Source organism: Mytilus trossulus, chromosome 2, assembly GCF_036588685.1.
Source record: "Mytilus trossulus isolate FHL-02 chromosome 2, PNRI_Mtr1.1.1.hap1, whole genome shotgun sequence".
NCBI lineage: Eukaryota > Metazoa > Mollusca > Bivalvia > Mytilida > Mytilidae > Mytilus > Mytilus trossulus.
The window spans coordinates 96,383,788-96,399,248 of record NC_086374.1 but is presented as its reverse complement, the minus strand read 5'-3'; the positions used below and the strand labels follow the sequence as shown (position 1 = coordinate 96,399,248).

The 15,461-nt window shown below is 32.8% G+C and overlaps 1 protein-coding gene across 1 annotated transcript; it reads left to right on the top strand.

Moving 5' to 3' along the window:
• Positions 1-258: 258 nt before the first annotated feature.
• LOC134708452 (uncharacterized) lies at positions 259-14,796 on the top strand. Its single transcript, XM_063568980.1, has 4 exons — positions 259-443; positions 10,725-10,890; positions 12,893-13,099; positions 13,624-14,796. The coding sequence occupies exons 1-4, from the start codon at positions 402-404 to the stop codon at positions 14,610-14,612; spliced, it is 1,404 nt and encodes a 467-aa protein (XP_063425050.1). The 5' UTR covers positions 259-401; the 3' UTR covers positions 14,613-14,796.
• Positions 14,797-15,461: the final 665 nt, after the last annotated feature.

Here is a 15,461-nt window from a genome sequence, read left to right as displayed (position 1 = left end):
TATTATTCATATAAAAAATACATTTCTTTCACGTTGTTAAAAAAAAAATAGTCGATTTGCTCACATTAAATAAAACATATATTAAGAAAAAGTATATAAATTAAAATATATATATTTTTGTAGTGTATGTATAACTTGTTATATATCAAAATGATCTAATATTTTCTTTCAAAACGTTAAGTGAATAAACGGATGTAGAACTCTTAATTTATATTTCGATTGCAGCCGTTTGTGGTGATTAGTTGAACTTGACGTGTACATATGATTTAAATATCCATCGTAAATGAACCGTGTGCCGTAATTTAATAAATTATTCTAAATATATGTAGACGGAAATCGATTTCATGTAGAAACAAAACGTGACAGATGGACTAGCAAGTGTAAATCTAACAACAATAAAGATGGATGAAATATGGAAAGAGAATTCCCCCGAACCGGTTCAGGTAGGCTATTTATTGTCTATCTATTTAAAACGTTGTCTTTTTACAACACTTATTCATGCAGTAATATATGAAGCTCGCTTGCGGTTATCTGTTTGTCTTCTCTTTACATTTATTCAGTTACATAAGATCGCTTTTATTTACAGTTATGTAAGCAGACTAGCGGGAATCTGTTTGTAATTTCAATGAAAAGAAATTCAAAAATATATATTTAAAAAAAATACAAACTGTTTTAGTGGTCTGACTTAATGTATGTATTATTGATTTGTTGACTGGTGATTGCTTGACGTCCAGTGACAAATATTTCATGCATGTACAGGACGATCTTTATGTATGACATATCATCTTTAATAGATGCATTTGTCAAGAATATTGTTGAAGCAGACAAACAAAGTTCATTCTATGGATTAGTTTTATGAATAAAAGGACACATTTAAAGATATAATATTTTATAGCCAAGAGCGAGACATGATCCGGTTTTGTCCTTTACTGGACTTTTTAATAACTCATAGGGAAAATGTATAAAGAATTATATATTAAAGTTTTGTTTTTAGTTCCCATATGTAGATATAAGTAAATGAAAAATAGGTTCAATTGACAAAAAAAATGATAAATGCAACCTTTTGTTAAATATATTTTTATTTAGTAATTTTTTTACAAATCATGGATCTGTCATTATTTTTAATGTAAATTTTGGGTCAAGCTTGTTCTGTTCTTTTAAAATGTATTGTTGATTGGTACGGCTCTTTTAAGAATATTCTAAGCCGATACAGAATCATATTCAGTTGAGTGTTTACAATTTACATGGTTATAAATGTAGGAATATGACATAAGAACACAGGGCAAAGTGTCATACGCCTACAAAACACGTGTTACGATAAAAGTTATACAAGTATCATTCTATTGAGAATTATGAGAGCATATAAATACAAATTCATAACTTCTACTTCAAAGTTTTACCTTATAATATTTTTCTTCTACTTACCAAATACACATACTCTAAATAAAAGAAAGATTTATAAATAAATGATGTAACTAACCACTTAGAATATACAGATGAAGTCTATCCGTTTCAAAGGAACAAAAAAGGAAAAGATTAACCAAATAGAAGATTTTTGACAAATATTCTTAAGTTTCAAATGAAAAAAAATATGATAGCTATAGTGTTCACAAAACCTTTCTCTTAAATTTTTTTAAAATTCATAGCAGGACAGAGGCAGATCCAAAAAAGGGGGGGGGGGGGCTTTTGTATGATTTTTTTTTATTATATAGGAAATCACTTAAGCATGACTAGAGCAAGCTCCGCCCCTCCCTCTATTAGGCCAGTCAGTGGGCTCCCTTTCAAAAAGTTCTGTATCCACCACTGCAGGTAAAGGTTACTTTGTCAGAGTTTTGTAATGTAAAAAACACAAAATCCTACAAACACTGTATACACACGTCATCGTTTTATATCATGTTCATGTGAAATCATGTGTTATTGAAAATAATATTTATTATACCATGAAAATAATAACATTTTATACAAAATAAAATCTCGTAATGTCAAGTTAGATCCAGAACTTGAACAAGTAACTAAGGATTGAATAAATCTGTCTCCTAGTTCAGTTGAATAAAAATAAGTAGAAACTACATTCTCTGTTACACAATACATATATTGTGGTTGTCAACAAATTTTCTTTATCAACAGGAAATAAAAAATATAATAACTTAATTAATGCTTGAAAGTAATAATATACAACATACTATTCGATATATATAGTTTACTAACAGCATAACCGTAAATTATGTGTATTGTGCAAGAGTTCTATTGCCTCTATACAAGTACGCTTTTAAGTGTTTTTTGTTTTTGTTTTAATAATTTCTCTTACTCTACGATATACCTCATTAAATCAATATAAGATATATTAACTCTATTAAAAATATCAACGTATGATATCACATTACATGTAGGTTAATGTTAAAGTTAAAAAGGAAGTTTCACTTATTAAAACATGACAATTTTTCGTTTTTATACGCCCGTCGTCTTTTAGACATTGCGTATTATGGTATACCGTTGTCCGTCCGTCCGTCTGTCCGTCCGTCCGTCCGTCTGTCCGTCCGTCGTCCACACTTCGGACAATAACTCAAAACCACTTTCACCAATTTCCATGAAACTTAAGTGAATTGTTTATATCTATTGACGTAAGCTCCCTTTCGTTTTTTTTTAATTTCAGATTTTAAGTTTTGGATTTATGGGGCTTTATTCATAAAAAAGGGGGGATTTTCAACACTTCGGATTATAACTCAAAAAAGGCTTTCACCAATGTCCATAAAACTTTGGTGAATTGTTTATATCTGTTGATGTAAGCTCCCTTTCAATTTTTATATATTTCAGATTTTACATTTCCGTGTTATGAATTTTTATGCTTAAAAAAGGGGTGATTTTCCAATTTTGGGACAATAACTAACACTTTCACAAAATTTTATGCAACTTTGATAAATTGTTTATATCTATTGACCTTAATAGTGCCAATTTTTTTGTGCATTTTTATTTATTATTTGGGGGGGGGGGGGGGTTGACAGGGCTCACACTATTTCTAGTTGATCATATAAATTCATTTAAAGCATAAAAGACAAGTTAAAAGAGCAACGGGCGTATCATGCGCTAAAGCGCAGCCCTTTATTATACAATGTAGCCGTTGAAATTTTCCCTTTTTTCTTACTGGAATTGCATTATGTTATAAAAAAAAAATTAGAAACAGTTAATTTCTAAAAAAAAAAATCATAATAAAAGCTATGAAACGCGTTAAAAATACCGAATCAATCGATTGTCCAAACGCCATTCATCAATCCGATTTAAACTATTGACCTTTCAGTCCAGTTACAATTTGTTACAAATCCCACATCTGTGACAGTCACATTGGTTGTAGATCAATTATAAATCTACTAGAAGGACTTTGGTACTTACGTACTTACTCAGTCCGTAGTTTTGATAAAAGAACACTTCAAAGTATATCGAACAAATTAAATTTTACTAAGACATCATTATTTTTCTCATTGTTGATGCTGTACGGTTGCCTATAATTGATAACACCCTCTTCATTTTAACTCTTTTATAATTTTCTTTATTGGCGATCAAACCTGCATATCGCCTTATTTTTATATCAGATTTGTAAGTTTAAAGCAAATCTGGTCGAACCAATCCAGTCTGTAATTCAGTCTGAAACAAGATTATTGAAACTTTTTTTTTAAACTGGCTTTAAAGAAAAGTTATTCTAAATCCAGATGTTAAGATAGCACAATACAAAGATTTTATAACTCTAACTCCCAAGTTTTAAAATGCTGTAACTTTCTTAATAATGCTTGACATAATGATTGCATAATAAAAATATTTCATTCATTTAAAAGATTAATCTTTTATCTATCTATATATACCTCTTTTGTTATTTTCTATGCATTCATAAGAAAGTTACAGCATTTCAAAGGTTAGTGATTGGAAGTAAAAAAATCTTTGTATTATGCTACCTTAAGTATGAACATATCGTAACATGTAAGCACAACCAAATTTTAAACTCTGCTACAAAATGTATTAAGCTGACCAAGTATTAAAAAATTAAGAGGGGAGCCCTACTGCCCCTACACATTAAAACTAGTTAAACCTGTCGTTCGAATTTTTTTTTAGATAGATAGATATTTTTATTTTAAAGTACAACTTGGTACATATACATGTAATACAATAAATTTCAGTTTTAAACATAAGCATTCAATTAACATGTATATTTATACCAACCAGCCTTAAGAGGCTTGTGATGCACTGTCATATATATATATACGAAACATTGTATACATTTCAAATCCATTAATCAATTTTATATCTGAGGCTTAATTCTTGTTAGATACAATGAAGTTTCAATATATCAGTTGTATTTAATTATTATATAACCAGGCTTTATTACGGCCACTTTAGCCTTGAGGATAGGCAGCTGATGTATTGAGGAACTTCCCTTTTTACATATTTTGAATGTCAAATACATATGTATACCCTTTAAAAGGTTTTGTTTTTCACAAACAATTTATCTATAGCTTAAATGCTTTTAAAAAGCGTTTTCACGGAGAAATAAATAGATTTGACAAATAGCTGGTGCATTAACATCTGCTAAATGATCGACATCTGATTATTTTCAGATATTTATGATTCAATCAGTAACCTTAAATAATAAATTATTATTGGCTTTTTATGAGTTTGCTACAATGGTTTATTGATTCCAGAAACATGATATTCACCGATGTCAACATCTGAGGGTGAATTATCTTTTCAAATATTATTTATAAGTTGAAATATTCAATAAGATTAATTAAAAAAAACATAAAAAAGATAGGAGCTCGTTGGCTATTTCACCTGTATTATTGACCGAACTATATAATCATGAAGGTAGAAAAGTTACCCTTTTCAACGGCCCATACATAGTCCCCCTAACCCCTCGAACCCCCTCCCAAACACAGTATAAAGTCTGTATTAAAATAAGAAGATGTGGTATGATTGCGATTGAAACAACTGGCAGGTCATCAAGGACCAAAATAACGTAGAAATTACTAAGTATAGATACTCTCACAGCCTTCAACAAAGAGCAAAAATCATATATATCTATCGCTTCATAATCTTAAGAAAATTTAATTTTGATAAATACTTGTATAAAATTGAGAATGGAATTTGGTAATGTTTCAAAGAGACAACAACCCGTTCATCGGACAATTAATTTCCGCGAGAGGTTTCCCATTTTCTCAAATTTTTATATACCTAATTTATGATTTCGTATTTTTTATTTTTATTTACAGCCTTCAACAACGAGCAAAACCCATACCGCACAGAAAGCTATAAAATGCTCCAAACTTAAAGAGAAAACTGAAATCAGAACTTTTTACAAAGCATTTACAATAAATTTTAAACACCTGATCTACTGATCTCGTATATGCAAAACAATAAAGCGAGAGTGTGCACTCTTAACACCAACACCTGTTTTATGTGTTTTTTACTTTAACTCCAGGAAATCTGTTGCAGCTACATCATATGATACAATAACAATCAATTCATAATGTTGCTGTGTTACTCCTTTTAAAAAAAAAAGTTTTTTCGATTATTCTGAGCAGTTACTGTATACGCCTATAAATGTTTGGACATTTTAGATAATTAAACTATTTTTACAGTGGTTGCTATGCATGATTATGCATGTTTCCTTATTTACAGAAATATTTCAAAACAGTTAATTACATTCACACACATTAATGTAAGAATTAGATATTCAGAACTTGAACTGTATGGAATTTATGTTAAGTTTGATTTTAATTCAATGTGGAATTTTAAAATATGTCTGCGTTTTCTAAAAGAATCAGTAAGTCTTTACATATTTTAATTAGTTATCAAAGGTACCAGGATTATAATTTAGTACGCCAGACGCGCGTTTCGTCTTCATAAGACTCATCAATGACAATCATATCAAAATATTTATAAAGCCAAGCAAGTACAAAGTTGAAGAGCATTGAGGATCCAAAATTCCAAATAGTTGTGCCAAATACGGCTAAGGTAATCTATGTCTGGGATAAGAAAATACTTAGTTTTTCGAAAATTTAAAGTTTTGTAAACAGGAAATTTATAAAAATGAACACATTATTGTTATTCATGTCAACACCAAAATGTTGACTACTGGGCTGGTGATACTCTTTTGGACGAAACGTCCACCAGCAGTGGCATCGACCCAGTGGTGTAAATAGTTATCAAAGGTGCCAGGATTATAATTTAGTACGCCAGACGCGCGTTTCGTCGACATAAGACTAAGAGTTAAGAAGCTAAAAAGGACACTATAACTATCTCACAAATTTTCGTACAAAATACATTTGTATTTTAAGCGTCGCGCGTCGGAAAAGTATATATTTTGTATACTCATTGAACCAGGCCACATATGAAACGGATCCTTGTAGGCTTTGTTATTTTGTTATTGTAATTTATCTTTCATGAATTTATATATCACATGCATTTTTTGGTGTCAAATAATCGGTCATTTATCCGATTGATTTTCTCGTACATCGATAATTACTTTCCGCTAGTAACCCAATTTTCGCAAATTTTCATTTATCAAATTTATGATTTTTTTTATGTTTTTCGATCGGTTTGTCTTCATTTATTTTGGCTTTTACTCTGCAGACACAAAATTTAAAAAATATCAAACTAGTTAATTATAGTTGTCTATCTTAACAATGTTATTATCATAAGTGTGCTCCAATGATTATGTCCCAAGTCAGTGAACTATAGTTTAGTGGTTATCGTTTGTTGCTGACTATCATATTTGACTTCGTTGGTTGCTGTTTATCATATTTGACTTCGTTGGTTGCTGTCTATCATATTTGACATCGTTGGTTGTTGTCTATCATATTTGACTTCGTTGGTTGCTGTCTATCATATTTGGCTTCGTTGGTTGCTGTCTATCATATTTGACTTCGTTGGTTGCTGTCTATCATATTTGACTTCGTTGGTTGTTGTCTATCATATTTGGCTTCGTTGGTTGTTGTCTATCATATTTGGCTTCGTTGGTTGCTGTCTATCATATTTGACTTCGTTGGTTGCTGTCTATCATATTTGACTTCGTTGGTTGCTGTCTATTTGTTGTCTATCATATTTGACTTCGTTGGTTGTTGTCTATCATATTTGACTTCGTTGGTTGCTGTCTATCATATTTGACTTCGTTGGTTGCTGTCTATCATATTTGACTTCGTTGGTTGCTGTCTATCATATTTAGCTTCGTTGGTTGCTGTCTATCATATTTGACTTCGTTGGTTGCTGTCTATCATATTTGACTTCGTTGGTTGTTGTCTATCATATTTGACTTCGTTGGTTGTTGTCTATCATATTTGACTTCGTTGGTTGCTGTCTATCATATTTGAATTCGTTGGTTGCTGTCTATCATATTTGACTTCGTTGGTTGCTGTCTATCATACTTGACTTCGTTGGTTGCTGTCTATCATACTTGACATCGTTGGTTGCTGTCTATCATACTTGACTTCGTTGGTTGCTGTCTATCATACTTGACTTCGTTGGTTGCTGTCTATCATATTTGACTTCGTTGGTTGCTGTCTATCATATTTGACTTCGTTGGTTGCTGTTTATTATATTTGACTTCGTTGGTTGCTGTTTATCATATTTGACTTCGTTGGTTGCTGTCTATCATATTTGACTATATTTGACTTCGTTGGTTGTTGTCTATCATATTTGACTTCGTTGGTTGCTGTCTATCATATTTGACTTCGTTGGTTGCTGTCTATCATATTTGACTTCGTTGGTTGCTGTCTATCATATTTGGCTTCGTTGGTTGCTGTCTATCATATTTGACTTCGTTGGTTGCTGTCTATCATATTTGACTTCGTTGGTTGCTGTCTATCATATTTGACTTCGTTGGTTGCTGTCTATCATATTTGACATCGTTGGTTGTTGTCTATCATATTTGACTTCGTTGGTTGCTGTCTATCATATTTGACTTCGTTGGTTGCTGTCTATCATATTTGACTTCGTTGGTTGTTGTCTATCATACTTGACTTCGTTGGTTGCTGTCTATCATATTTGACTTCGTTGGTTGCTGTCTATAATATTTGACTTCGTTGGTTGCTGTCTATCATATTTGGCTTCGTTGGTTGTTGTCTATCATATTTGACTTCGTTGGTTGTTGTCTATCATATTTGACTTCGTTGGTTGTTGTCTATCATATTTGACTTCGTTGGTTGTTGTCTATCATACTTGACTTCGTTGGTTGCTGTCTACCATATTTGGCTTCGTTGGTTGCTGTCTATCATATTTGGCTTCGTTGGTTGTTGTCTATCATATATGACTTCGTTGGTTGTTGTCTATCATACTTGACTTCGTTGGTTGCTGTCTACCATATTTGACTTCGTTGGTTGCTGTCTATCATATTTGACTTCGTTGGTTGCTGTCTATCATATTTGACTTCGTTGGTTGCTGTCTATCATATTTGACATCGTTGGTTGTTGTCTATCATATTTGACTTCGTTGGTTGCTGTCTATCATATTTGACTTCGTTGGTTGCTGTCTATCATATTTGACTTCGTTGGTTGTTGTCTATCATACTTGACTTCGTTGGTTGCTGTCTATCATATTTGACTTCGTTGGTTGCTGTCTATAATATTTGACTTCGTTGGTTGCTGTCTATCATATTTGGCTTCGTTGGTTGTTGTCTATCATATTTGACTTCGTTGGTTGTTGTCTATCATATTTGACTTCGTTGGTTGTTGTCTATCATATTTGACTTCGTTGGTTGTTGTCTATCATACTTGACTTCGTTGGTTGCTGTCTACCATATTTGGCTTCGTTGGTTGCTGTCTATCATATTTGGCTTCGTTGGTTGCTGTCTATCATATATGACTTCGTTGGTTGTTGTCTATCATACTTGACTTCGTTGGTTGCTGTCTACCATATTTGACTTCGTTGGTTGCTGTCTATCATATTTGACTTCGTTGGTTGCTGTCTATCATATTTGACTTCGTTGGTTGCTGTCTATCATATTTGGCTTCGTGTCTATCATATTTGACTTCGTTGGTTGCTGTCTATCATATTTGGCTTCGTGTCTATTATATTTGACTTCGTTGGTTGTTGTCTATCATATTTGATTTCGTTGGTTGTTGTCTATCATATTTGGCTTCGTTGGTTGCTGTCTACCATATTTGACTTCGTTGGTTTTTGTCTATCATATTTGACTTCGTTGGTTGTTGTCTATCATATTTGACTTCGTTGGTTGTTGTCTATCATATTTGACTTCGTTGGTTGTTGTCTATCATATTTGACTCCGTTGGTTGTTGTCTATCATATTTGACTTCGTTGGTTGTTGTCTATCATACTTGACTTCGTTGGTTGCTGTCTATCATATTTGACTTCGTTGGTTGCTGTCTATCATATTTGGCTTCGTGTCTATCATATTTGACTTCGTTGGTTGCTGTCTATCATATTTGGCTTCGTGTCTATCATATTTGACTTCGTTGGTTGTTGTCTATCATATTTGATTTCGTTGGTTGTTGTCTATCATATTTGACTTCGTTGGTTGCTGTCTATCATATTTGACTTCGTTGGTTGTTGTCTATCATATTTGACTTCGTTGGTTGTTGTCTATCATACTTGACTTCGTTGGTTGCTGTCTATCATATTTGACTTCGTTGGTTGCTGTCTATAATATTTGACTTCGTTGGTTGCTGTCTATCATATTTGGCTTCGTTGGTTGTTGTCTATCATATTTGACTTCGTTGGTTGTTGTCTATCATACTTGACTTCGTTGGTTGCTGTCTACCATATTTGGCTTCGTTGGTTGCTGTCTATCATATTTGACTTCGTTGGTTGCTGTCTATCATATTTGACTTCGTTGGTTGCTGTCTATCATATTTGACTTCGTTGGTTGCTGTCTATCATATTTGACTTCGTTGGTTGCTGTCTATCATATTTGGCTTCGTGTCTATCATATTTGACTTCGTTGGTTGCTGTCTATCATATTTGGCTTCGTGTCTATCATATTTGACTTCGTTGGTTGTTGTCTATCATATTTGACTTCGTTGGTTGCTGTCTATCATATTTGACTTCGTTGGTTGCTGTCTATCATATTTGACTTCGTTGGTTGCTGTCTATCATATTTGACTTCGTTGGTTGCTGTCTATCATATTTGACTTCGTTGGTTGTTGTCTATCATATTTGACTTCGTTGGTTGCTGTCTATCATATTTGACTTCGTTGGTTGCTGTCTATCATATTTGACTTCGTTGGTTGCTGTCTATCATATTTGTTTTTCGTTTATTGTTTGTCATAAATCAGTACAGTTGGTTTTACTCGTTTACATTGTTTTCCAATTTTGTAAAGTCGGTGTCTTTTATATGTGACTATATGGTAAGGGTTTTTCTTATTGTTGAAGGTCGTTTGATGACTGATGGTTTCTTACATGCACTTCATTTGGAATCTTTTGGATATTCAACTCATTTAAAAATCTTACCACACATCCTAATTTTAATTATACAATCGGACATCAATCGAATAATCTTTGCCATGACAGTGCAATCGTGCATGTAATAATCAAATATGTACGGATGCCTTTTACCTCGCATAAAGACTATGCTGCCAGTCAGTAATACAATTTTAATAGCTCTAAACACAAAACAAATTAATCGAACTTTTGAAAAATCGCGAGTAGAATCAACTTTGATTGAGGAATTTCAAAAATTACTGGTCACATGACGGTTCTATACAAAATGTCATTTTCTTTTGTAGGGGAATGAAACTGACAAACTGCTGTCGACAACAAAGAAGAACTATTATCTCCGATGGATGTCCCTACTTGCTGGAGGATTTGCTCATGCTATGATGGCATCCAATCTGATATTCTATGTTTACATTAATGATATCAAAGCCATGTTTCACTATAACCAGAAAGAAGGTATAATTGTTAAAACTTGCTTTTTTGTGTACACGTATACATTTGTGTATTTTGAAATTTACACGATATTAATTTATTACCGGCTAACAATGTCTTGTACAACCACTCTGATTTGGAAAAAATATCTTATTGAGTAGTTCGTTCGATCATTGTTAACTGTACAAAAAGGCTAAGGGTACAATGGTCGCAGGGGCGGATCCAGCCATTTAAAAAAGGGGGGGGGGGTCCTAACTCAGGACAAAGGGGGTGGGGTCCAATTACATGTCGCCATTCAAATGCATTTATCATCCAAAAAGGGGGGGTTCTAATCCCCGGAACCCCCCCTCCCTGGATCCGCGCATGGGTCGTTGTGATTGATTTGGGGATGTACGGCGGGCGGGAGGACAGGTGGTCGGTCCGACGGCCGGGCGACAGCCAAATGTTGTCCGTTAATTAACTCATGAACCGTTCAATCAAAGCTTTTACAATTTTAATATGTTGTTACTGACAACAAAATGGAGGTCAAGTTCAACAATGACAGTTTTTTACTTTGACCGTTCAGGAGTTATGGTTCTTGATAGATGGAATAATGTTGTTTCCAGTCGTGTCCATGAATTTATTCGTGAACCATTCAAACAAAGCTTTTCAAATTTTAAAATGTTGTTACTGTTAAAAAATTGGAGATCAAGTTTGGTATTGATGATTGTCATTTTTACCATTTAGGAGCTGGGGTCCTTGTGATCTTGATAAATGCCAGGACACTAATAAATGTTAAAAAATCCGGGTTACTCTCATTCTGATAGCTCTTGTTTTATAGTTGACGTAGCAATATGCGGTTAGGAAAAAAACTTAAAATTGACACTCATAATTTTTAAACACCCTCTTTCCCCTCCTTTCTAACAAATAATGTTTAATTTTTGTGTTATGCATTTATATATTTGTAGAAAGAGAATCTACCATAGATTTAATTTCTATTGGTCAAAATGGTGAAATATAATCCCTTTTGGGTGTAACCATGTCAACAATTTGCATTTCTTTTATACCAAATAAATGCAAAAGGGGGTGAACAGGTCACAAATGTCTCCAAAACTTGGTCCAAGGAAAATATCAATCATTTATAGTGATACCTTTCCAGCTGATACCATAGGTTCATATCTATCAATTGGTCCACAAAAAAATCATATGCATTTCTGCTCGTTTTTCCATAAAATTGAATAATTATTGAAAAGATCGAGCGCAAAATCTTCGTTGATAAACACTACAATAATTTATGGACCTATGGATGGTACAGATAGGAAAATACGGACTGCCAAACAGATATATGGCCTATAAAACATGATAAAAACAATTTAAATGTTCATATAAACCCACCAAGAAGGCTAAATTATTCATCAATTATCTAAAAATCAGTTTTTTGTACAACAACTTTTATATTAAAAAAAATCACCATGGCCATAATGCGAAACTAAACTTCTTACTGTGTATTGCTACCTGAACCAACATTATTTTGAAATGTTTTAATAATTTTATGGTCCCCCTAGTAATGACGTCTGGTCTTGTTATTAGATTTATTTCGAAGGCTATTATTAACAATGTATTGGAAGAGTTAAAAACCAACGGTAATCAACTATTATTAAAAGATCTATGCTCCTTAGAAATGTTGATCAATTATAACGTTTTATTGTAAGCACCCTCATACTGCATTTCTTGTAGGATTGATATGCAACTTATATAATACCAAATGTTTATGTCAGCAATTTTCGGGTGAGTTCTTTCTATTTTAAATTTTCCTTAGAGTTTAGTATTTTTGTGATTTTACTTTTTTCTCACACCTTCAGGTCTTAAAGAATTTATATGAAGTATATATCAAAGGTTTATAAAAAAAAATCAGCAAGGGAAGAGGGTCGTCCTGTTATGTCAATTAAAAAAAGAAACACAAAGACGGATAAGTTTTAAGATATATACATGTACTAAAGAATTTGCACTAAAGCTGGAATTAAAAACAAAGTATATTACATTTTAGTGGAATTATTTGCCTCCATGTTGAATGCCGGAATTGGCCTTGGGTTTTTACCCAATTTGATTGGTAGCAAACTGAAATCAACATGGATATTAGTTATTGGTTTACTGTTAAGTACTACTGGTTTACTTTTATTGTGGAGCTCTACAAAGATGGTGGCATTCTATGAGGGAAAGAGCTGGCTTATGGCTTTCTATTTTCTTATTAGCGGTAAGTTACAAGTACTTTTTTTCCTTCTAAATAGTCATATGTAGAATAATACCTTGATTTATGAATCCATTTATTCACTTGGTTTTTTTTAAAGCAACGTCTGTATATTGCGACAACTATATTATTAAGTATATTTAGAAATCTATGAGAAATTTAAATTCAAAATTTCTGAAAAAAAATATGTTTTTATAAGATGAAGTACTATTGCAAATGAGCCAACTCTCCACCAAAGACCAAATGACGAAGAAATGGACATAAGAACGTTCTGTAACAATGAGCAATACGCATACCGTATACTTTAGCTTTAAAGGGACCCGAACATGACAAATCCAATTCAGTATTACCTATAAATATACATAGCCCGGTGTGTAGTTTGGTTCGCCCTTTCATTTCAGTGGAGACAAAACTAATGTATATAGAGCTGTTTAATTACTATTTTGTATGAACTTTACCTAGAATATAGTGAAGGAAATTGTCAAACTAAAGCTCTTAAATGAATTCTTTATATTTTTTTTATTTCAAAGGTCTTGGAGGTTCTGTAGCCTACATTATGGCATTACGATTTAACGCAACGCATTTTGCAGAAGACAAAAGGGGTCGTATTATGGCAATGATGTTTATTTTCATTGATATTGGCATGATCAGCTTCACTGTTATATATTACAAGGCTTTTGCAGCAGCCGACCGATTCGAAGGACTTTTGATTGTTGTGGTATCTTTCAATGCTGCCGTATATATATTTTGTATGATATTCCTCAGAAACGCATCCTCTAATGTTGGAGAACTTACTGTTGACAATGAGGAACCACAGTCTTCAAATTTCAAATATGAAGCAATGGACACTAATAACGCATTATCAGAAAAATCCTTTTCGGAACTACTCTGCACTGTTGATTATCAATTGCTTGCGTGGATGTGTTCATCGGCATTTGCTGTGTCGCTTTTGCTAAGCAACAATATGACAGTCTTAACAAAAGAACTTGATCTGACCTCTATAGATAGTATCATCACGATTATGTACCCACCGATAGTGATTGTTGCAGCATTGGTATTCAGTGCAGCATCTGACAAAATGAAGCATATTTTAACGAGGACATCATTCTTAATCGCGGGAGTAATATGTTTAGCCATCAGTTCGATGTTAAATGCTTTCTTATCGTCAGGAAAGGGGGTTGTCATCACTGCGGTAGTGTTAGCCGCTATTGGAACTGGAATAGTGTATACCATTGGACCTACAGCTATGAGTGAAGTGTTTCACATTGATAATTTAATGCGCAATTGGGGTCTGGTAATGCTACTTCGAGCTGTTCTAATAATTATTCTTCATTTGATTTTTGGTGAAATATATGATCTCGAAGTAAGTTCAGATGCTTCAACGTTTTGTAAAGGTTTGCATTGTACTCGTTACGGATATCTTTTGACATTTGGCGTAGCACTAATTGCCGTCGTCCTTGGAGTAGTATTGATTGTACGCAACAACTTAAGAAAAAAGAGAACAACTAAGATGGGATGAAGAAATTGGCAACTGTAGTTATCTTGTTGGAAAACAAGTTTATTTTAACTGTTCCATCACAAGCTATGATATATAATAAGCATATTGAATTTGCTTGTTTATTAATATTTGTACAATGTTCATATAATTCATGTCGCTATGTTTTAAAGTAGAAATACAATAAAACAACTTGCCAATATATAATTTATCATTTATTAATTACTGTCAAGGAACAGTATTCCTTTGTTTAACATTACAGTACGTAATATATGTCATATATGTTCAATGTTATAAAGATTTATATTTGTTGTTATTGTTTTACATGTATATTAAAACGTTTACTAGTATTTGATCTTCTTGCTATACAAACGTTTCAGACGAGTTCCGATAAAGACATACTCGACTATAGGAGGAATTCCGTCCGGATATCCGAGCGTCCGAATGGCCTAATGTCAATATATTTGTTTGCGAACAAAATCTTTAGTCATAAATAAAATCTTTACCTTACTAGGTTTTAATAATGCCCCAAAGGATGAGGAAATTTTTGTTTGTTGAATTTGGGGACATTAGGTCAAAGGTCATTGTCACAGCAGATATTGATGGACCAAAACGTGGACAACAGTTTGGTTTCGGATGTTATGTTTTGATCCTATGATTATTTGTTTTAACAATGTTTGTTTGATAAAACTCTGCATATGAAATAGGGACATAATTAGTGATTTTATATTCTATAGGTCAAGGTCTAATATGGGTCTTACGTTTACATAACTTGCTGTTATAATTTAGTTAAAGATGATATTTCTGTGAGCAGTATTCAATAAACTGAAATTAGGACAACATTTTTTTTGTTTTGTTTCTGAACCATTCGTA

Bases quoted from the DNA above. Each gene is read 5' to 3' on its own strand.
- LOC134708452 (XM_063568980.1), top strand. From the start codon at position 402: ATGGATGAAATATGGAAAGAGAATTCCCCCGAACCGGTTCAG. The intron at 10,891-12,892 runs GTATAATTGTTA...ATTACATTTTAG, and splicing joins TCACTATAACCAGAAAGAAG to TGGAATTATTTGCCTCCATG. The intron at 13,100-13,623 runs GTAAGTTACAAG...TTTATTTCAAAG, and splicing joins TTTCTATTTTCTTATTAGCG to GTCTTGGAGGTTCTGTAGCC.